This window comes from Merops nubicus, unplaced genomic scaffold (assembly GCF_000691845.1).
Source record: "Merops nubicus isolate BGI_N331 unplaced genomic scaffold, ASM69184v1 scaffold6945, whole genome shotgun sequence".
NCBI classification, from domain to species: Eukaryota; Metazoa; Chordata; class Aves; order Coraciiformes; family Meropidae; genus Merops; species Merops nubicus.
This window is the reverse complement of record NW_008608886.1, coordinates 4967-24865: the sequence shown is the minus strand read 5'-3', so window position 1 is coordinate 24865 and position 19899 is coordinate 4967. Positions and strand designations below refer to the sequence as shown.

At 41.2% G+C, this 19899-nt stretch overlaps 1 protein-coding gene across 1 annotated transcript; it reads left to right on the top strand.

The window, feature by feature from the left end:
- The first annotated feature begins 3360 nt into the window (after nucleotides 1–3360).
- Nucleotides 3361–17512, top strand: PDPN (podoplanin). Its single transcript, XM_008940392.1, has 5 exons — nucleotides 3361–3430; nucleotides 15361–15446; nucleotides 16036–16168; nucleotides 16970–17005; nucleotides 17397–17512. Exons 1-5 carry the CDS (start codon nucleotides 3361–3363, stop codon nucleotides 17510–17512), a joined length of 441 nt encoding a protein of 146 aa, XP_008938640.1.
- The last annotated feature ends 2387 nt before the right edge of the window (nucleotides 17513–19899 follow it).

The following is a 19899-nucleotide window of genomic DNA, read 5'->3' as shown; positions in this document are numbered from 1 at the left end:
GCTGCCCCTGCTGTGGCCAGGGCTGTTTCCAGGCCTGGTTCAGAGACCCCTTATGACAATGGGGAGTCTCCAGTTGCCTTCAGTGCTCCCGGGCTCACGTTGTGACCCGGAGTGACTCAGAGGAAACACCATCGTCCCACACAGCTCCTGCCACCCAGGCAGAACACTTGGCAGGAGGGATTTGTCTCCCCCCCAGCTATGTTTCATTCTTTGCTCTTCCTGGAGACAGCCTAAGCCTCTCACAAGGCTCTGCCAATGACTGATATGGGCAGGCAGAAAGGACAGATTATGAAAGGAAAACACAGGGGCTGCTTGGACTCTAGACCCTTTCCACCTCCCCCTGAAACCACCGTGATTAAAAACACACAGAACTGCCTGGCAAAAAGAAGAGAGGGTGACCCATGCACTCACATCCTGGCAGCTTGTGGGAATTGTCATCACACAGCCAGAACAAGAAGGACCAAACGACACCTCTGCAGGCACCTAAACCTCATCTCACTGCAGCACCTGAGCAGGGGAGGGATCCCAGTGCCCACAGCAGGGACCCACACCCACATGGAGATGTGAGCTTACCTGCTGTCTCAAAACAGAGCACAGAACCCAGTGCTGCTGTAAATGTCAATAGACTGTTCAACCAGAACCTTAGAATAACTCCTTTATTTTCACAAAGTATAGGCTTAACAGAATTATAATAAAGTGAACTAGAGCTTCATTAAACCCCCTTGGTTTTCTACAGGTCAGAGGAGAACAGCTCCCTGAGCTCTTTTGCTCCACACCCTCTCCCAAGGGTACTTTGGCTCTTCTGAAAGAATTTTGTTGATGATTTACATCAAAGGGCTCAGCAATGGCTCCCAGCCCTAATCTCCTTACTCAGCAACATGCTGTCTTCACTAGAAGGCAAGTTCCTGTCATGGTTGTCATAGAACCATAGAATTGTTATGGTTGGAGGAACAATTTCATCCCAAGATGACAATTAGTAAGACATTCCTGGCTTCTTCACTAACTTGTTTTGCTTCTCTAGGCAAATTTATTTCTCTTTGTTGCAGTTTGATAGTGTGATAGAAGCTGATTTTATTAAATTCTTCATAGTTCAGTAGATTTATCTGAAGAGTTTTTCTCTGAGGAACAGGCTGGAGCAGTAGAAATAGGCTGGTATCGGAGAAACTATTCCTTAAAAACTTTAAAAAGTGTTGAGGTAGCCACTGGAACTTGGATATCTCCAGCTCCTGAAAGCTCAAGAGCTCCAGTTCTATACCCAGAAGACAACACAGTTTAAAAGAAGAAATGACATAATTCAGCAAATAGCTTATCCTTCTTTAGAAAGGTTTATTCCTGAAGCTGAGACAAATTTGTTCATATGAATAATTATAAAAATGAAAGGTCTTCAGAGTACCTTTGAAGAAATTCTGATGAAATCCTAAAAATATCTTCTCTTCATTCCAGATGAGAATTTGTTAATACTAAACAGTCACTGGTTGTTCCAGTTTATCTTTCATAGTGTAGTACACATTTTTTGTTCTGAAAATACGTCTAGAATTCCAAATGTTCCATCCTGAGAAGGTAAAAAAATTATTTGTTTCAAGTTTTCAAAATAAGTTTCATTAAAACTGACATACTCCCTTAGCAAATCTGAGTTTCCTAAGGGTGGCATTACCCAATACACAAACAGTCTTTTGAATAAATTTGAAGCAGCTTTATTAAGGAATATTTAAACCCAGATTTTAAGACTCAAGACATGAGGCAAGTGAGTATATGGGATTCTTTTACGTTTTTGTCTAAAGCCAGTAATCCAGTATTGTCTGTTGTTTCTTTGCATCAGCATTGATTGTTCTCATCCAACCCTCAGTATAAAGACCACAATTACAGCACCATCATTTATATCTGCAGCTAACAAATCCCTTTGGCACCTATGGCTTCCAAAAGCCAAGAGAAGCCCCGTGGAAGGTGCTGCATTTCCCACCTGCAGCCCTCTTTCCATCACTGCTCCACTCCTTACGCTGAGACTCACTTTGCTCCTTCATAGCACAAAGTGTTGTGGGGTCTCAATGCCCACTCTGATTCACACCCGAGCAAAACAGCCTAAGCCATCTTTTGGTGGCTGATTTATTTGGGTTGGTTTTATTTAAAATAAAATAAAGACAAACCCCCACCCTCCCCAAGTCTGCTCCAGTCCTCTGCAGAGGTTACCTCCCCCACAACCATCAGCAGAAAGGAGATAAGTCTCTGCTTGTGGTGCTTCAGCTGCTGAGGGAGGAGGTCACCCGTGGCCTCCACACAGCTACGTGGCACACTGGCATCCTTAGTTCACAGCCCAGCACCTCTTAAAACTCACACTCCTGAACAGACATAAATCAGCAGATTGTTGCTTGCCCAAGACAAGGGAAGATTCAGAGTAAGATTACTATAAACCCTCCAAGTCCTGCTTCAGCCCCAGTTCCTGTCTAGCACCCATTATTGTGAGAAAAAGGACCTGTTCCAGATGTTGGGTTAATCTCCTCTTGCATACTCGCCGTGCTGATGCACAGAAACATCCCCAGGAGAAGGGGTCTGATCCTGACCCCTGCACAGGTACACACCAGAAGGAGAAGTCCTCTGTCTCCAGAGGGTGCCACTGGGGCCAGGCAGCCTGTGGGCAGCCACCAGTGCTGCTGTCCAGCTGGGATGTCACCTGGGGACACAGGCTGAGAGAGGCAGACATGCAGAAAAACTCAGACAGTATTTACTGAAGAATTAAATAACCTGTCCTAAAACTATTTCAGTATTCCTAAATGCACATTTACTGCCACACTTGCTCAGGTAAACATGGGGGCTCACACTGAAACGAAGGGAAAAAAACCAACAGTCATCATCAGTTCACTGCTGGAAATAACAGGGGAAATATCCTTAGTGTTCTTCCTTAAATATTTTTTAAGGGCAATTTGCAGAAGGGGCAAAACTCCCCGAACACCTCACTCTGCCTAAATACCCTTTCCCCTGATCCTAAATAAGTTTTCTGAAAGCCACAACAGCTCCTGTAACTTTAAACCTGGGCTGAGATCATCACTTCAGTACTGACCAAACAGAGTGTGGAGGGCGGGCTTGGCTCTTCTTTGAGGACCACCTCAGGCATTGCTCCCACCCCTTGGCTAAAGAAAATAATGCTGACTCCACTCCGTTTTCTCTAGCTGTATAGTTATCATCTGGGGAAACCTTCCCACTTTAGAGCACGGCAGTTAAAGGAATATTTGGAATACCAAAATATTATTTTTTGCAGCGATTTCTTTCTGCGATCGCAGTTCTCATCTGCCTCCAAAAAAACTAACCTGAATTTGAATCCGTCTGGTCTCAGGATTGGAAAGCTATTCCCTGAGCAGCTCAAAGATGTTTATTAAAGTTCCATTCTTCATCTTCGTTCTAGGGAGCGTGCCTTTCATAGCACTGGCTGAAGAAGGTAAGAAGAAACTTTGGTTAAAATGATTTCCAGTCATTTCCTGTCATTTAACAATTTGTGTACTTGTTGCTCTGTCCTGTTTATAAAACTTTTGAATCCTTAAGCTTCTACTGGGCACCCGCTATGGCTGTAATCAGGAGAGAAACATAGCAGAAGTTTTCAGATGGGCTGAGTTTTGCTCCCTGAGAAAAGAAGGTTGTGTGTGGCTGCCAGGGCAGAGCGGTGCGAGCAGCCGGGGAGGGCACGACAGCAGCAGCCCTTGGACACATCCTCAGTCCTCTGGAGCATGCCCGAGGGAGGCTGTGAGTGGAAATTCAGTTGTAACTGACATTTAGGTGCTGAAAGTCTGAGAGTAACTTATAAACCGTTCCAGTCAAGAGTTTAGCTGCTGTAATTAGTGGCATTAGAGCGGTTTAGACTTTGAGCCCTTTGTAGGGTTTTGCTAGGACTAACTTAGCCATGCACGATAGATCAGGGGAGGGAAACTAAACCAGGAAGATTTATTACCTCAGACAGATCTGAGAAGTGTTGTGTAACTGCTCAGAAGGAGTTTATCTGGCAAACTGTTTTTGGAAAAATACAATACACACTTTTAGGTCTAAGAGGTGTTTAACTTCTCTTTTTTAGCATTTAGCCAGAAAAAGACATGGCTAAAGGAGAAGAATCTGATTTCTTAACAGTAAATCAGAATTATCCTGAGCAGTATTTGATTCCAGGAACCTCACATCCAAACCCAGTTTTTCTGCACAGTATTTGACTGGTGATGAATGAATTGGGCATCAGGCAGCATGCCTGAGCTGTGCCCAGGGAAGGACACTGTGGTGGGGAACTAACAACTACCTTTGCTATGGATCAAGTACTAGTGCTCTGGAAACAACAACCTGAAACTCAACCCAATAGTCTCCCCAAGCATAAATCTACTTGTCTGACTCGGATTTGGGGACCCTAACTGAAATGTATGACCTGGTTCTGGCCTGGTGACAGTCAGTGTCATTCTGCTGGAAATAATGGAGCTGTATCCACATACACTGTGTTGATGTTGGCTTGAACCTTCTAATGGCAATTCCTGGTTTATATCCCTGATATATGTCAGACTATCATGCTGAAAGTTTGGAGTCATGCTTCAAAATTCCACAGAAAATCTAAAATCAGTTATTAGGCAAGTCACAAATGTTGCTTTCTAGGCTTACCCAGCTAGCTGATCCGTAAAGAGCAGCAATATTAGATGCACCAAAGTTTAAAGTCATTAGAAATGAGGCAAAACCACCACCATTTAACAGACCTTTAGTTACAGGAAAAGAGGCATCTTGTCTTCAGGCTTTTGGGGAATATGTCTTCTCTCAACTAGAGGAGTCTAGCAATGATCAGGCTGAAAGTGTACTAGCTGGAAAAATGTGAAAATGTTTCCTGCTTGCCATACCTCTGTTTTATAACCAGGGTAGTTTGGTGGTGGGATCTAGAACACAGTTCACAGGATATAAGGCTTTCTGGGTCTATTTAATGTTTTATGACTTTTTCTTCACTTGGAGCCAGTCATTTAAGATAACTTCCAAAGAATACACCACGAAAATAGACTCCAGATATAAAATAAGCAAGTCTCAAATACTTAGCACTTATATCACTGCTGTTTACTGATAACCACCAGCAATTACAAGTTAGAACAAACTTATAATGACAGTTGCCTGTGGCAATCTGTGCCTGCAATGACAGTGAGGATGGGAGAATTTGGGGGGCTTGGATTGCACGAGGTGGAGCAGGTATATACAGATGCCTGAACCTCTGGCATAGACGGTTAGGCCCAAGGGTTTTAGAGGAGGAAAAAAAAGTCTCCTTATCAAGGCTCTGATACCTCTTAACCCTGATCAGGCCATAAATAAATCTGCAGCTACCCTTTTGCTATATTTAGGCACTCAGTTTTCTGGATTGAGAATCAAGAAAAGCAGGTTTGTTTTGATCAGGAAGCTTTTTCCAAAAGGATTATTATTGGTTCCAAATTCCTCTTGGATGAATTCAGCTGTTGATCCCAGCTTTAAGCATGGCATTTTTCATAGCGTAGTGATCCACAGTTTGGGGAGTTTCATTAGTAGCTGCTGTCTTTGAGTTGCCACAACTTTACAAAAAAGCCAGAGCTGTATAAACCATTTCAGGACACGTGTGGACCAGAAGTGTGATTGAAAACTAGCAGTTACCACCACCCCAGTAACAGGACTACAAATTACATCTAACATCACTAAGTTAAAAATGAATTATGATTTCTGTTAAAATTTCCTGGGTTTGTGCTACTTTTAACAGGAATATTTGGTCCCAGGGTCGGCAGTGTGGTTTCCAAAAGAAAGAATAAAGGCTCCTTGTGTTGGGCCACATAAAGCAAGATATAACAAAGCTGTAAAAACACAAAATACTACACTGACGTGGAGGAGGAGGAGAGAATTAACTTATTAATTCACTTCAGTCTTAATATGTGAGCTTCCAAATAAAATTAATGGCAGAAATGAGCAAAAATACAGAAAGAAAACCTAGTAACAAATCTTATATCACTGTCTACTTAAGACACTAACGTGTCCTATTTGTATTACCCATTCATGGCTTAAATCCTGACTGAAACAGGCAAGTATTTTGTCTTTCTTAGAGCCAAGGACAGCCCTGAGCACTCTATACAAGCTAACGAATTTTTAGACTGAAGCATGTCTGACTGAATGAGTAGAAGATACACTTTTGTCCTGTGATCCTGTTCAGCATACAGAAAGTCAGGCAAATCTTCATACACAGGATCAGACTAAATGAGTTGAAGTGGAAGTTGGCCCAATTTTTTTTCCTGGACAGAGCATTAACCAAACAATTAGAAGCAGGAGGCATTCACACGAGTGCTTTACAGAGGTGATACACTTCCCTGATGTACAAGGTCAGAACTGATGGGGCTCTGAGCAAGCTGACCTGGTTGGGGATGTCCCTGCTTACAGCAGGGGGGCTGGACTAGATGACCTGTGGAGGTCTCTTCCAACTCAAAGCATTCTATGATTCTAATCTGAACCCTTCTCATTGCAGAGAAGATTACTCTACTGGCTGTCACATAACATGAACAAAAATTAATGTGATTGTTTAACAAGTTACCACATGTCACTTGAGCTGTATCAACTGTCCACACGCCTGATCTCACCTAGAGGCAAATGCTACATTACACCTCCTTATGCAAGTCTCAAAATTCCAGGGGTTTATACTAGGTCATGTAAATTTACATTTATTTTGGACTAAAAGTAAGCACATGGACAGGAGAATTCAAATGAAAAGTATATGGTAAAAAAGGAATGTGAAGTTTACAGTCAACCATGAAAGACTAAAAAGTTTTCTGTGTTTTTCAAAATCATATAAAACAGAATTGGCAAAAGCAGAAGAAAGGATTTTTGTCAAAAGTATCTTTATTTACCTAAACTCTGTTGCCAGTTTAGTGGCAAAACTAAACCATACAGCCTGGCAACTCTAAACTCTCCTGAAAAAAAACCCCACCAGATTTTGTAATTGCTGACAGCAAATAAAATGAACAACCCAAATGACCAGTCACACGTGACTCAAAAGGGAGCTGGTTTCCTACTGCATGAGCATGAGAAAACCTTCACCCTGCATCTGGCTGCACAGTGATGAGTGTGTCTGCATGTCCCTGTACATGCCTCTTGCAAACCACACGAGCAGGGTATGAATCTAGCTCTACATATCCAATATCCAGAACTTTATTATCATGAAAAGGAGAAAAAACCATCTTATTTGATCTCGGTTAGTGGGTCTGCAGGTTAGGGAGTCAGTATTTTGCAGTTTGTTGGTAAAAGACCAGCAGAGAACAGAAAGTTTGCTTTCTCCTCTTTGCTGGGGAAGCAGAGAGGCCTGCCCATCTGTATCTCAAAAGTTAGTTTTTGAATCTGTGTAACTTTACAAGCAAGGGAAATAGTCACATTTAAAAGCTCACAAGTAGACCTTTCATTAACTCAGGCTGCACAGGGAAAACTGGAGAGGCCAGATTCTCAGCTCCTTTAACAGAGCAGCATCCACTGAACCCCTGCATTTACCCCAGATCTAGTGCTTTTAAATCATCTGCAAAGAGAAGCAGCTGAGAACCTAGAGAGCATTTTAATTAAGAATTAAAAAAAACCAACCAAACAAACAACAAAAAACCAGCAAAGGAAGGGTAGCCCACAGCAGGCAGGCTGCTGGGCTCCGACAGAGGCACGCAGTGTTTCCCCCATCGTGTCATTTGAGGCAAGCCATACATGCATGCTCACCACAGAGATGACTACTGTTTGCCCAGCTCGACCATATGGTCTGTCTCAGTTGCACTTTTGTTTTGTTGGTTTGTTTGCTTTTTGTCTGGATGTGGTCAGGGACTAGAGGATGGAACCCAAATGTTGCCAGGTCCTACTGCTCACTGCATCCCAGAGCCAGGCAGGCTCTAAAAGGGCTTCCACCAATCCCTGTGTGCACACACCATCCCCTCTGCTCTAAATAAGGCTGCAAAAAAGCTCATAGCACAGCTTGCTACACAGCACTTCAGAAACAGATGTAGTTCTGGGACGAGGTACGTTGTCCTCTAAAGAGAAACAAATGAGCAAAAGAAAAGATAAATTTACTGTGGATTTCCAACTCTGAATCCCAGCCAAAGAATCCCCCAGGAAAGAAACTGTGATGCTGAACACATTCTCATGTTGCTTTATGACTTCCTCTCTGTTTCTATCTTTGTATTTGTGGATTACGAACACTACAACATCCAGCCTAAATTACATCAGGATAATCCTTTGTGTGAGGGCAAAATTGAGCAGCACACACCGTTTCAGATGAGTCCACTTTGGAAGGCTTGAATAGTGTAAGAGGTACTGCTTGCTAAATCTGTAAAGGTGTTAATTCCAAATGCATGCTGGAAAGACTATGAAACCCTTCCACATGTTAGCGAGCATGCTGTTAGTTAGTATGAAAGTCAGACTAAACATATTTGAATGGATCTTGCTTGCCATGTGACAATACAAAGCAGCTAGCCAAAAATAATTGTGTACAACTCTAAAGCCTAACCAGTTTCCAGTTATAGCATTGAGCACGTGCTTTTCAAACAAATGAGTGAAGAAATAATCGTGTCACCAGTTCTGCTGGCAGATACAAGGGGTTAGTGACCTTCATCAAGGCTGCTGTGATAGGCCATCAGAGACTGGGAAGCCCCAGAGATTTGGGAAGGAAGTGATTCAGGGAAAAGATTGGTTTATTACTGTATTAGAGATATTTCTTAATTCAATGCATCTGCATTTACATAACCCAGTATTTGTACCCGGATTGCCTGCTTTCTGCTGCACACCCCACAGAATTTCCTGATCCATTACACAGAATTTTGTACTTTTCTCCTTGTCTCAGCTCCAGCACTCCTTGTTTATCATTCATGGAGTGATAAACACAGTCCACTAATGCTGCAGTTTTAGTGCCACTTACAGAATGGTGCAAAAGGGACTTAGATCATGATTACAAATCCAATCTTGTTGCCCCATTCAAACCCTTACTGCTCAGAGAAAACAATTAAATTGCTAGTAAGACTGTGAACAGTTGCCACAGGGTCAGCAAATGTCAGTAAGAAAGTGGCTTTATCTCACATTCATGGGATAGCAACTCTGAGGTCAGTGTGCTTACCAGACAAGAAAGCAGAGATTGACACAACAACATTATAAGCCTTAGAAGACTCATCTCTAGTCCCACAAGGAGGATTTGAAAGGAATATCCCATAATGGAGCTAAACAGTCTCTTCCTTCTCACTACCCACAGCTCTGTGGCTGGTTTTATCATGCGTGACAGAGCTCAGCAAGTTACCACCTCTTCCTCCTGTGGCTTTGTTTCCTAACTTGGGTTCTGGGCTATATACATCTAGCAAGAGCAGTTCTTTTTCTCTCTATCTGCCCAGTTAAAAAATGCTTGGTTTTGCTTTTCTGTGGGTATCCTATATATGGGCAATGCAGCATAGTCTAACACTCAGAAGACACGTGATTTACTGCAGCTGAAGCCGAGTGGTTCTTTGCCACTTGGCACTGTGGATTTAAACTCTGGCTCTGCTCCTTTGGCTCAGCCAGCCACAGCAATAGAAACCATCTGTAGTGGGGTGTGGTGACCAAGGAAATGTGTCTGACAATGCAGTGAAACACTGTCATCCTGAGCTGTGTGGGGCACCTGAGCAAAGTCACTCATGTTCTAAATAAGGCTGAGGTAAAATCCTTCCATGTGCATCATGACCATTTTTCAACTGGCAGATACTTCCCAGAGCTCATGCTATTTTGTCATCCAGCTTCCTTCACAGTATAAAGCAAAGCCATCCCTCTGAGTAAGGACACAGCAGTAAGCACCCCAGGAGTCAGACAGGCAGCACCTACTTTCTCCTGAACAACAAAAAGTCTAAACACTTATTATTGTTGATTACTCCAGCTTCCAAAAAGAGTTAACAGAAAAAGAGAAAATGCCAGTGCTGTGGCCCTACACAAGCTAAGGATAGAAAGTTCACCAGATACTGAAGGTCTCTGAATTTTGCAGGAACCACAGGTACAAATGAGAAATTCAGTTTTCATTAAGAAACTTCCTTGGCTTTCTAAAGTCTAAAAAATTTTAACTGTCCAAAGGCTCAAAATCCAGAAAGCAAAACCCAGAACCTACCATAATACAGACTTCAAAACATCAGTTTTTCAAAGTCCAAAAAACTTTGCAGCCTGGACTGGGCAGCGTTGAACCATTTCCTAGGAAACAAAAAAGAAACAGCATATGCTTTTTTTAAATACCAGAAAAAGCTTAAGCAATTATAGAAAAAATAATGGAAAACTACCTTCAAAGAACATCAAGTTGATGAGGTAGGCTTTGGACCTCACTGTGGAATACATTTAAATTGAGGATGAAGGCAAATAACAGGCAAAATTATATTTGAAAACTCCAGAGCTGTTGCTGAGACATTATGTGTTTGAAAGGCAGATACATTATCAGATCCCATTTTTGTTAAACTTCCACCACTATGAATAAAAGAACTGATTCCAGTAATGAGACACTGACTTTAAGACTCACTTTGCTCACAAGCAAATTAAGGTCTGTGAGGGAAAAATGCTTCCTCAGAAAGGGAATTCCTGTATCATGACACAAATGCTGAGTAAAATATGGCCCAAACAGGATGGTTAACACAGATGTACACACACAGTCCTTCAAACAACACCACTTGGTTTGTAAGAGCTCAGGAAGCAGATGCTGAACAACACCAGTCAGCTCCAGATAGCTCAGTAAGATCTCAGAGAGTGAATCTCCCAAGTGACCTGTCCCAATAAAATCTTTCCCTTGCTTTTCTAGAGAAGCACTACACAAAGCATGTATCTAGCACAGCTGGATAGGATAAAAGATGATGTTGATAAGATAAAGAGAAACTTGAATTTGAAGATCAAAGCTTTCATTTGACAGCCTGCTAGTTAAGTTTTCGAGCCGTTATAACTGAAGCTGCATTTAAAAAGAAAAAATAATTGGAGCAGAGGAGCAATGAACAATAATTTCAGTTTTTGCCAGAGAGAAGCCTTTAAGGTTAGTCATTTTTACCTGCTGGTCTCTTATCACAGAGATGGAAACTCATTCTGAGGGCTCCCTGTTTCAAGGATTAACCTAAAACACAGGCTTACCACTGCCTTTGCCCACTGGTGCCTGGGTTTACTCAGACTGCTGGGAAAGAAACAAGATCCTACAACATTTCTCATCTTCAAAAGTTATCTCTGTTGGTTTTGGAGATACCTGAGAGTAATGCTAATGAACAACAGTTTTACAGCTCGCTCTCTTTTCCAACACAACCACTGTGCTTTGAAAGCACCCCTAAGAGGTTTTGCTAGTAAACTGTCACTCTGTGCATAACAATGAGTAGTGAGCTCATCTTCCCCTAAGTGGGTCATGGGATGCTTACCCGTGGAATGTTTTCAAAGCAATATTAAACTTTTAAAAGACATTAAATTTTCTCCTGGTGTGAGAAGTTGCAGCCTGATAGCAGCTGGGGACTTTGAACTGAGACTCACCCAGCTGGAACCCTGGCAGCAGGACCTGCAGTGATGAATTCCCATCTGCAGCAAGGCAGAGCTGTGCAGAGGAGAGGCCACAGTGCTCGCTGGAGCCAATCCCAGCACTGCAAAGCAGTGTTTTTATTTACAGCCTCCTCTAAGATACTATTAAGAACATATGCAGAAGCACTACTTAAGCCTATGGCTTTTGGCCCACATGAGATGAACCCAACAAATGACTGAAGCATCCTCCCCCCCAATTTATGTTCTCTTTGATGTCAGTGCTATATGTGCCTTGTACTGCACACAGGGAAAGGAGTTCCAAGTCCAGCAGTTTTCCTCAATATCATTTAAAGATTTTTTACTTTAGAATCAGAATCACTAGGCTTGGAAAGGACCTCTAGGATCATCAGGTCCAACCAGCATCCCAACGTTTCCCTAACCACTAGACCATAGCCTTGAGTGCTACATCTACACATTTTTTGAAGACCTCCAGGGATGATGACTCCATCACCTCTCTAAGCTTTCATCTGATACAGAGTTGCCTAGTATCAAATATTCCCTGCCACAAATGCAAGACACTGACACCAAATTACCTCCCAGTCTTTCTTTTGGTAATGGTTCAGCGGTGTTTTTTTTTAATGGTCCAGCAGTGTCTGCCTAAAGACCAGCCAGACCACCTCCAGGGCCTGGAAACAGAGCCCAGGATAGAGCTCATCCTGAACACGGTGTTGTGCAGGCTGGACAGGGCTGGGACAAGTCCTCCACGCTGACAGAAATCACCCTGATGTGGGAGCTTTAGGAGGTTAAGAGGGGAGCTTCCCTATCCAGTTAGGGAAAAGCAGCTCTGCCAGGGATGACCCACATCTCCAGTGAGCTCAATTACCTGCTACAAGTATTTATCTTCTCCTACAGATTGCAGAAGATAAGGGCAAGCAGGCACCTTTTTTAGGCACCTCTATTAAGAACCTAAAATTAGGCAAGATTAATCTGGGCCACCTCCTTTTGTCAGTCACTGTACACAGAGGGCAAGTGCTCCAAAATAGATTTTGTACACGTCACTCATTGCCAAGAATGTGCAATAACAACTTTATCACATAAAGAATAATTATTTCACGTTTCTTTGTGACATTCACTAATTCTCTACACCTTTGTTCTGTGACACTGTTTCCTTTCCTGCCTTCACTCTCAGGTAATTCTTCAGGGCTGAAAGCTACTGCCATGCCAAGAGTATAAGCAGCTTCTCTCAATAAGCTGCTTGTTGTTAACATACAGGACTTATTTCACTTTCTACTTGGGATTTTTCCTCCAGTAATTAGTTTTCTCCATCAGTGCTTGTTTTACAGCTAGTCAGTAAAGGATGTTTTTTCAGTGCCGACTGGGATTACAAGGGAAACTGATCCATGCACAATTCAGGTTGTTGAGCTCTACTGCTATTTCTTTCTTTACACTTAACATTTATGTAGCTTAATCCTGATATTGTACTTTAGAGACATTACTTTATCAAATAAAGTGAGCATTATACAGTAGTATTGTATCTTTAAGCCCTATATTTAGAAGGCAGTTAAATCCACACACCTAGAAGTCAATCCCCCTTTATGCTAGCTCAACAAAAAATCTTCAAGGTTGCTTACTTGAGGTATTTAAATTAAAAAGGACCAAAACATTATTTTTACCATCTAACTTAGAAATATGGCTTACCCTGGCCTGTTCTAGTCTGTCCATGGATTATAAGGGGATTCTGGGGAGACTGGCTGGCTTAATTACCCACTAGGGTAGGCCTTGTGTTGGCATTACATGAATATACTTTCTTCATCTGTTAGTGCCTAAGTACTACCTGCACACCCTTTTGGCTCTTAAATAGAAAGTGCATCTGTATTCAGGTTTATAAAGGTATAAAAATATAAAAGTCTATTTACCTGAGTAAACATGGAATTAGAAATCTAAATTTAGATCAGTGTTTAGTCTCCTGATGATGGGACAAAGCTCTTGGTCTTACATTGCTACAGATGGAGGGGGAAAAAAAATTTAGTTTGGTTCAAAACTGAGTTTTAGGAGCAGGAAAAAAATATTTGCAAGTTTCCAGTAGAATTCAGATGAGAGCTTCAAGAAAAAACATAGATTGTTGTTTTCTAATGTCACATCATTCATCCTTTGTATGAAAAGTTTCCTTTAAAGTGTCAGTGCCTTTTTTTTTTTAATTCATTTCAAAATTAAATATTGGCTTTTGCAATGAAAATAACATTTTTATTTTAAAAGAGCCAGTAAAAAGAAACAGTCTTACCATTTGGAATTAGTCTAACAATTCAGAAATAGTCTAACTTGAAATACAGAGGAGATGAGAATGTTTCTAGGTTACTGAATAGAAGGTGAAATTAGTAGAAACAGTGTTAAGATTTAATAAAAGAAGGAGGTAATGAATATTTATTTTACATAAAATATTCAAATGTTTTTAAATAACTCATATGAGTAGCTATCCTCCCCCCTGAAGAGATCACTAGGCAGCTCTACCAATAGACACCAAACTACAGAGGGATCAAACTACCTTGGAAAGGAAAAAAGGATTAAATATTCTTTGTTCATAGCTAACCTATTACAGCTGACAATTCTTACCTTACATCACAGGCAAATGATGTGTGAGCATCCAGGGTTTCCTCCAGCCCCCCGAAAAATCCTCTTTCTGAGGAGAAGGAGCAGAGCTCTCTCATTCCCATAACCTCAGCCATCGTTGCTCTATTCCCTAGCAATAACTCAGCACTGTGCTGAGAAAGTGTCAGCTGGATTTGAAAATGTTTGGAGAAACTTTTATTCTTCTCTGATTGCTGAAATAAAAAGCACTTAAATGCAAACTTTGAATCCAGGAAAGCATTTTTCAGAAGTTTCAGGGGGTTTAGGGGCTGCCTGATGTTTTTGCTCAGGACAATGTCTGTTGCTGGCTGTTTACTTACATTTAACCACCAGTATCTGGAATTAGCAGAACTCTTATGCCCCAGGCAACAACACATCAAAGAGCCTCAGCTAGCTTTATAATCATGGTGACTTAGAAACTCCCAAGAGATACCACTCTACATTAACATCATAATGTGTATGGTCATAGTTGTATGAATCAGCAAGAAACTTAATCCAATTATACTTATGTTTTCAACATTTTCTTGATACTGCCAGTTATCTTCACATACCCATGTCTTTCATGTTCTACCTTACCCTTGTTTTCTCTGTTGATGAAGTCTTGCTATATTTGTAAAGAAAGAGCACTGTGTGGACCAAAATTTAAATGTCCATTATATCAAAGAGCACAGATGATATTTATAGGTCTAGAATAAAATGGGACACCTTAAAAATTCAAATTATGGCAAGAAAGGTTTGCAAGTTTAAAAAAATCGGACTAGATTTGTGTAGGAATATTTTCTAAACTACAGCAGCACCCATAAACATGAAAGATAGTCCTAAAAATAAAGATTGCAGCTGGGAGTGAGCTGAAAGATGGGAGAAAGCACTTACTACATTTAGAAATGTACTTTACATTTGGAAACTGGAAGATGCTCGAAGTAATTTATCCAAATAGATGAGCTAATGCTTAACTTGAAATCTGGAGTAGTCAAATCCCCTTGGGGGAAATCTTCCCTTAAAAAAAAAAAAGAAATCTTTTCTTAGACTCGGTGTTTAATAACAAGTATGTTTCAAGGTTGGGCCAGGGTTAAGTGACGTGTACTTAAGGTCTTTGTCCTTCAGCTTTGTACAAGAGCACAGCAGAATTCAAAGTTATTCCAAATAATTTTGCATACCTAGGTGTGCAGGGAGATGGAACACTACAGATATCCCATGTTTAACCAAATTTAAATGTCAAAGTAGCCAGAACATGTGACCACCAAGTAAAATCCTAACATTTTCTACAATTTTATTTAGCAAGCTCAGTTCTAGAAGGAGAAGAAAGTGTAACACTCGATTTCAGAGACAGAAATGACACAGAATTTGAAGAACTACCAACCCTGGTGAGTACCATTCTAAGGTTCCTCCAGGTTAACCTTTTTTTCACACTCCTGGTATTGTCTCCCACCTTAGATTTTGAATAATCGCTATAAATCCTGAAGAATAATGTTGAGTTCTAACAAAGATTTAACACCAACACTTTTGCTTTGCAAACAGGTGGAAGGTGATCACTTAGAGAGCTTTTTGGCAGTTGCTCAGTGCTGCAGAACATGTACATAACCTGCTCCTTCCCTGCCATCTGCCTTTAATTCAGAATCTCCATCAGCTTCAGTGAAAAACTGACAAACTACTGCCAAAAAAAAAAAGGAAAAAAAAAAACGAAAAAAGTAAATTCTTAAGAATTTCTAAAATTCCCTACACCTTTTGTAGTCCTCCTAAGAGGTTACCTGATCTAGAAAGCCTCCACCTGGAAGACAAATGAGCTTACTTGGGGTTTTTTGGTCAGTACACAAGTCAAAGATGATGTGTGATAGCTCAAAGAGCATCCACAGGGCACCCGACAGACCTAGAAATTTAAAGGCTTATTTCATACACAGACTGAACATACTGAGGCTTTCTTTTCCCTCTCTTTTCCCCCCTTAATTCTTGTAGTTGCCCACAAGACTACCCAATGTAACAAATCTCTTACAGTTTGGACAACTGCTGACCACAGAAAGTGCACTTGTCCCAGCTGAAGACGGCGGCAACTCCACCGCTTACGAGACCAACACAGAAAACACTGATGGTAACAAAATCTCTCCTTTCCATTTTATTACCTCAAACCTTGACTGCCATCTGCTAAATGCTAGCTGGAAAATTCAAATACCGAGTTTAAGGTGCTCTCAAAGGTAGCACGGTTGATTTTTGACAGGGAAAAGCAAGATTTATAAAATTACTCCTTAATTATCACTCCATGTCCTAATTTCCTAAAAAACGACTCGTTACTAATCACTCTGCATCCTGACTTCCTAAGAGCTGTGAGCTGACAAAGGGAGTGAGGAGCTGCACTGCTCTGTGCACAGTGCCCTGCCAGCCCTACCCCAAGGCAGGCAATAACTCACTCAAGCTTTTCAGAGGACTAATAGGAAAACCAAACAGCTCTCCAGAAAGGAACTGGAGTAACTTTTAAACTGACAAGAAGCCTGTATAAACTGACACAGAACAGTTCAGCAAATACACTGAGAGCAAAGTAAAATCTAGCATCAATCTCAGACAATTAAAATTCAGTTTAACTCTGTCTTAATTATTTTACACCAGACATATCCTTATTAATCTTAATGTGATCACACTTAAATTTCACTAGTATACATTAGTCCACAATCAGTGCCTTAGATTTTCATTTCTATGACTTCAGAGAGCTCTTTACACTCATTCTTTCAAGTTTTTCATTTGCTCACTTCCCACCAAAAGAAGATCCTGTTACACAGCCCTCAAACCTTTGTGCTCTAGTCAATAAAGGTTCTCCTTGGATAAAGCATTATAAATTGGGATGCAAAACTCCTGTACAAAGAGTAATTAATTGCTCTCTTTCTGGCTTTATTTACAGGTGGACTGAGTGGGGAACCAGAGAAAACTGAAAAAGGTAATAAACAGAAGAATTGCTTATAAAGACAAAGGAGAACTTAACTGCCTGGTGATACCCTTCTGAAGCCACTAGCTATGCCCCTGCTATTCTTAAATAAAAATTTTGGGAGGAGCCGTGGCCTGTCCCCTGATCTGGCTCCTCTCTTTCACCCAAGGACTCTCTCCAGAGCCATAGCTACATCCACCCAGACCCCCCAGCCCAAAGGCCTGTTTGCAGGCCTGCAGGTTCAGATAAGCCTGTGGAACTCACCAGATCAGCTTCAGAGCTCCCAAGATATGGATGTGTTCCACAGGGAGTGGGGTGCAGCAGAACAGTGGCAGCTCTATCAGTAGCCTCTTGCCACGGGTCTCCATGCAAAACATGCTAATGTTCTGATTTCCTCTTTCAGGTGGCCTGGAAACAATTGCACTGGTTGGCATAATTATTGGAATCATTGTTGCAGTTGGGATCCTTGCAGGAATAACAATTGCTGTTGTAAGGAAGATGTCAGGCAGGTACTCGTAAGTAAATTGCTCATCAGGCTTTTCAAGCAAGAATCATCCTCTGAGCAAGGTCACAGGAATCACTTTGGATATTTCCAATTCTTCTATTTGGACAAAATAACCTCTCTTCATGTTAAATGGTGCCTACTGATTCAGCAAGAGCTGCCCATGGGATGTGGGTGAGCTGAACCCCCTCATGGGCTTCAGAAAAAACTGCCAGCTACTGCCTGCAGTTATTATCTTGACCAGGTGTAGGGGTTTTGGAAAACTCCACTGCACAGAGGTAAAAGTCACTGCAGAGTACTACACGACCAGCTTCTGGAAGTGTTGGGTAACATGTGAACACTGACAAGTGATCTTCATCTTATTACTCCAACCATCTGTGGGAGGTGTTTGGTACCAGCAGGCCTCATTGGTGCCATGCAGATCTAAAGAGCTTTGCAAACGCCAAAGGAGTAAGAAAACCACACTGCATTTAACAAATGCCATTCACTCAGCATCAGGGGACAGCAAAACATCAACTGGGGAGAGAAATAATGCAGTGCCAGGAAAGACAAGCAGAGGGAGGGAAAAGATCACGTAATGATGAACAACAAAATGTTTGTGTTTTTCATTTTACAGGCCCTGAAAATAGTTGAAACAGGAACCATGCCATTCTATGCCAGAAATACAAGTGCTTCTTATTTTATAAGAGCTAAAGACTATTCCTGTATTGGTGTGAGAAGATGATCCATGGAAAATATGGTCAATGAATTCCAGGTCTATGGGGATCCCACACACCAGTAAGGACTCCCCTCCTCCTCCTCCTCCTCTCTCCCCCCAGCCCAACTACAGAAATGGGACATTTCATAGGATTTTTAGTAACCAGGTGTTTACTAGAAGAAAGAAAAAGATTATGCAGTAAGAAAAAACCCAGCAGCAATGAAATTTACACCTGAAATGTGATTTGCAGGTAATATATGCTAGCTTGATATTTAAACACTACCAAAGATTATTTCACGTTACATTTTATGCATTTCTTTAAGAAACATATCCCAGATTTAAGTGTTTTTGGCTGCTTAAGTGCTTGTGCCATGTTTATCTACCAAATGACGTATCAAAAGGGAGGAATTAGCTTCAGAGAGAACCAATTATTTTACAAGCTTAGAAAGTACTAGATATTGGAAGCTAAAATCTCTCCATTATTGATACAGATTTTTCTGCTCTTGATACTTATGTTATGTGGCAAAATATGGTAGGCCCAGCTGGACCTGACCTACCACCTGAAAGCTTGCTCTTCTGACTGTTGCACCAGGAATTTCCTGTCTTCTCTTGCTGCAGAGACAGGCAGGGATTGAAATACACATCCTGAATGAAAGGGTGCTTGGAAAATACCCAATTTTGATGGGTCACTTTAAGCAGTTACTCAGCCTGCTTTAGAGCCAACACGTAGAAGCTTTTGAGTTAGTGCAGACAATTTTTTTCTTTATAGCTGTCTCCTTTTCTAACTGTATAGTTGGCTTGTTTGACAACGTGTGCAACAGGAGAGCAGGATATTTTAATGAGGTATAATGCAGCTTTGGAGCCTACAGCTTCTCTGTGGCCTGTTTCGTGCAGCAGTACCTGAAGGCACTGAGCCCAGAGCAAAGGCCTCGAATCTCACGTGGCTGCAGCACATCATGTTTTATAAACTTTAAGGCACTTAAGTGTTTGGTGTAAAAATCATGAAAACCCACATGGGCAGTAACAGCTACGCACATCAGATTATCCTCTTTTAGATTTATCCTCTTTCTGTGCCAGGAACTGTCATATCAATCTGAGCTTTGGAAATAAAAACGATAATGTAAATTGTCTTATTTTATAATAATGGCTCTTTTATCTCTTTTTTAAAAAAAATTATAAAGTATTTTAAACCTTCCTCAATTTTCCTAAGTTCTTTTGCTATTTGTCTTGTTGGTGCAGTGTCTACAACCAGCTCGCTTGACACTGATAAATGAAGCTGTCATCAGAACTAAATGTGTGGAAAAAAATAATCTAGAGACTCTTTTTCATGCAGTTCTGAAGCTCGTGTAATGGGTAGTCAGCTTTATCTTCAGGCTGGCCTATGCTGAGAACTGCAGCCTAGGTCCAGGGGCTGTGATCTCTAGACACAGGAGCTTCTGCTGCCCCATCTATAAAAAGAAACTCATTTTGGGAGGTCTGGATTTAGACTTTTTGTCAATCTCAGAATTAAAGTGTATTTGGATACAAGGTTTTGGGTTGTAGCTCGCTGTCAGTAAATAGTTGTCTCCATTCTTTGCATTCTGCAGCATTACTCAGAAATAGTCATGGAGTTAGGGTAGAACTTAATTTCTGGTAATATTGATATGATAAGTCAGTTATCTTTGAAGAAATCAAGTCTGCAAGCTCTGGCAGCTGAGCACATGAGGT

What these genes read in the sequence shown, in the direction of transcription:
- PDPN (XM_008940392.1), top strand. Translation starts at nt 3,361, where the DNA reads ATGTTTATTAAAGTTCCATTCTTCATCTTCGTTCTAGGGAGCGTGCCT. An exon ending in TTGAAGAACTACCAACCCTG is followed by an intron (nt 15,447 to 16,035) that starts GTGAGTACCATT and finishes TAATTCTTGTAG; the next exon opens with TTGCCCACAAGACTACCCAA. An exon ending in ACCAGAGAAAACTGAAAAAG is followed by an intron (nt 17,006 to 17,396) that starts GTAATAAACAGA and finishes TTCCTCTTTCAG; the next exon opens with GTGGCCTGGAAACAATTGCA.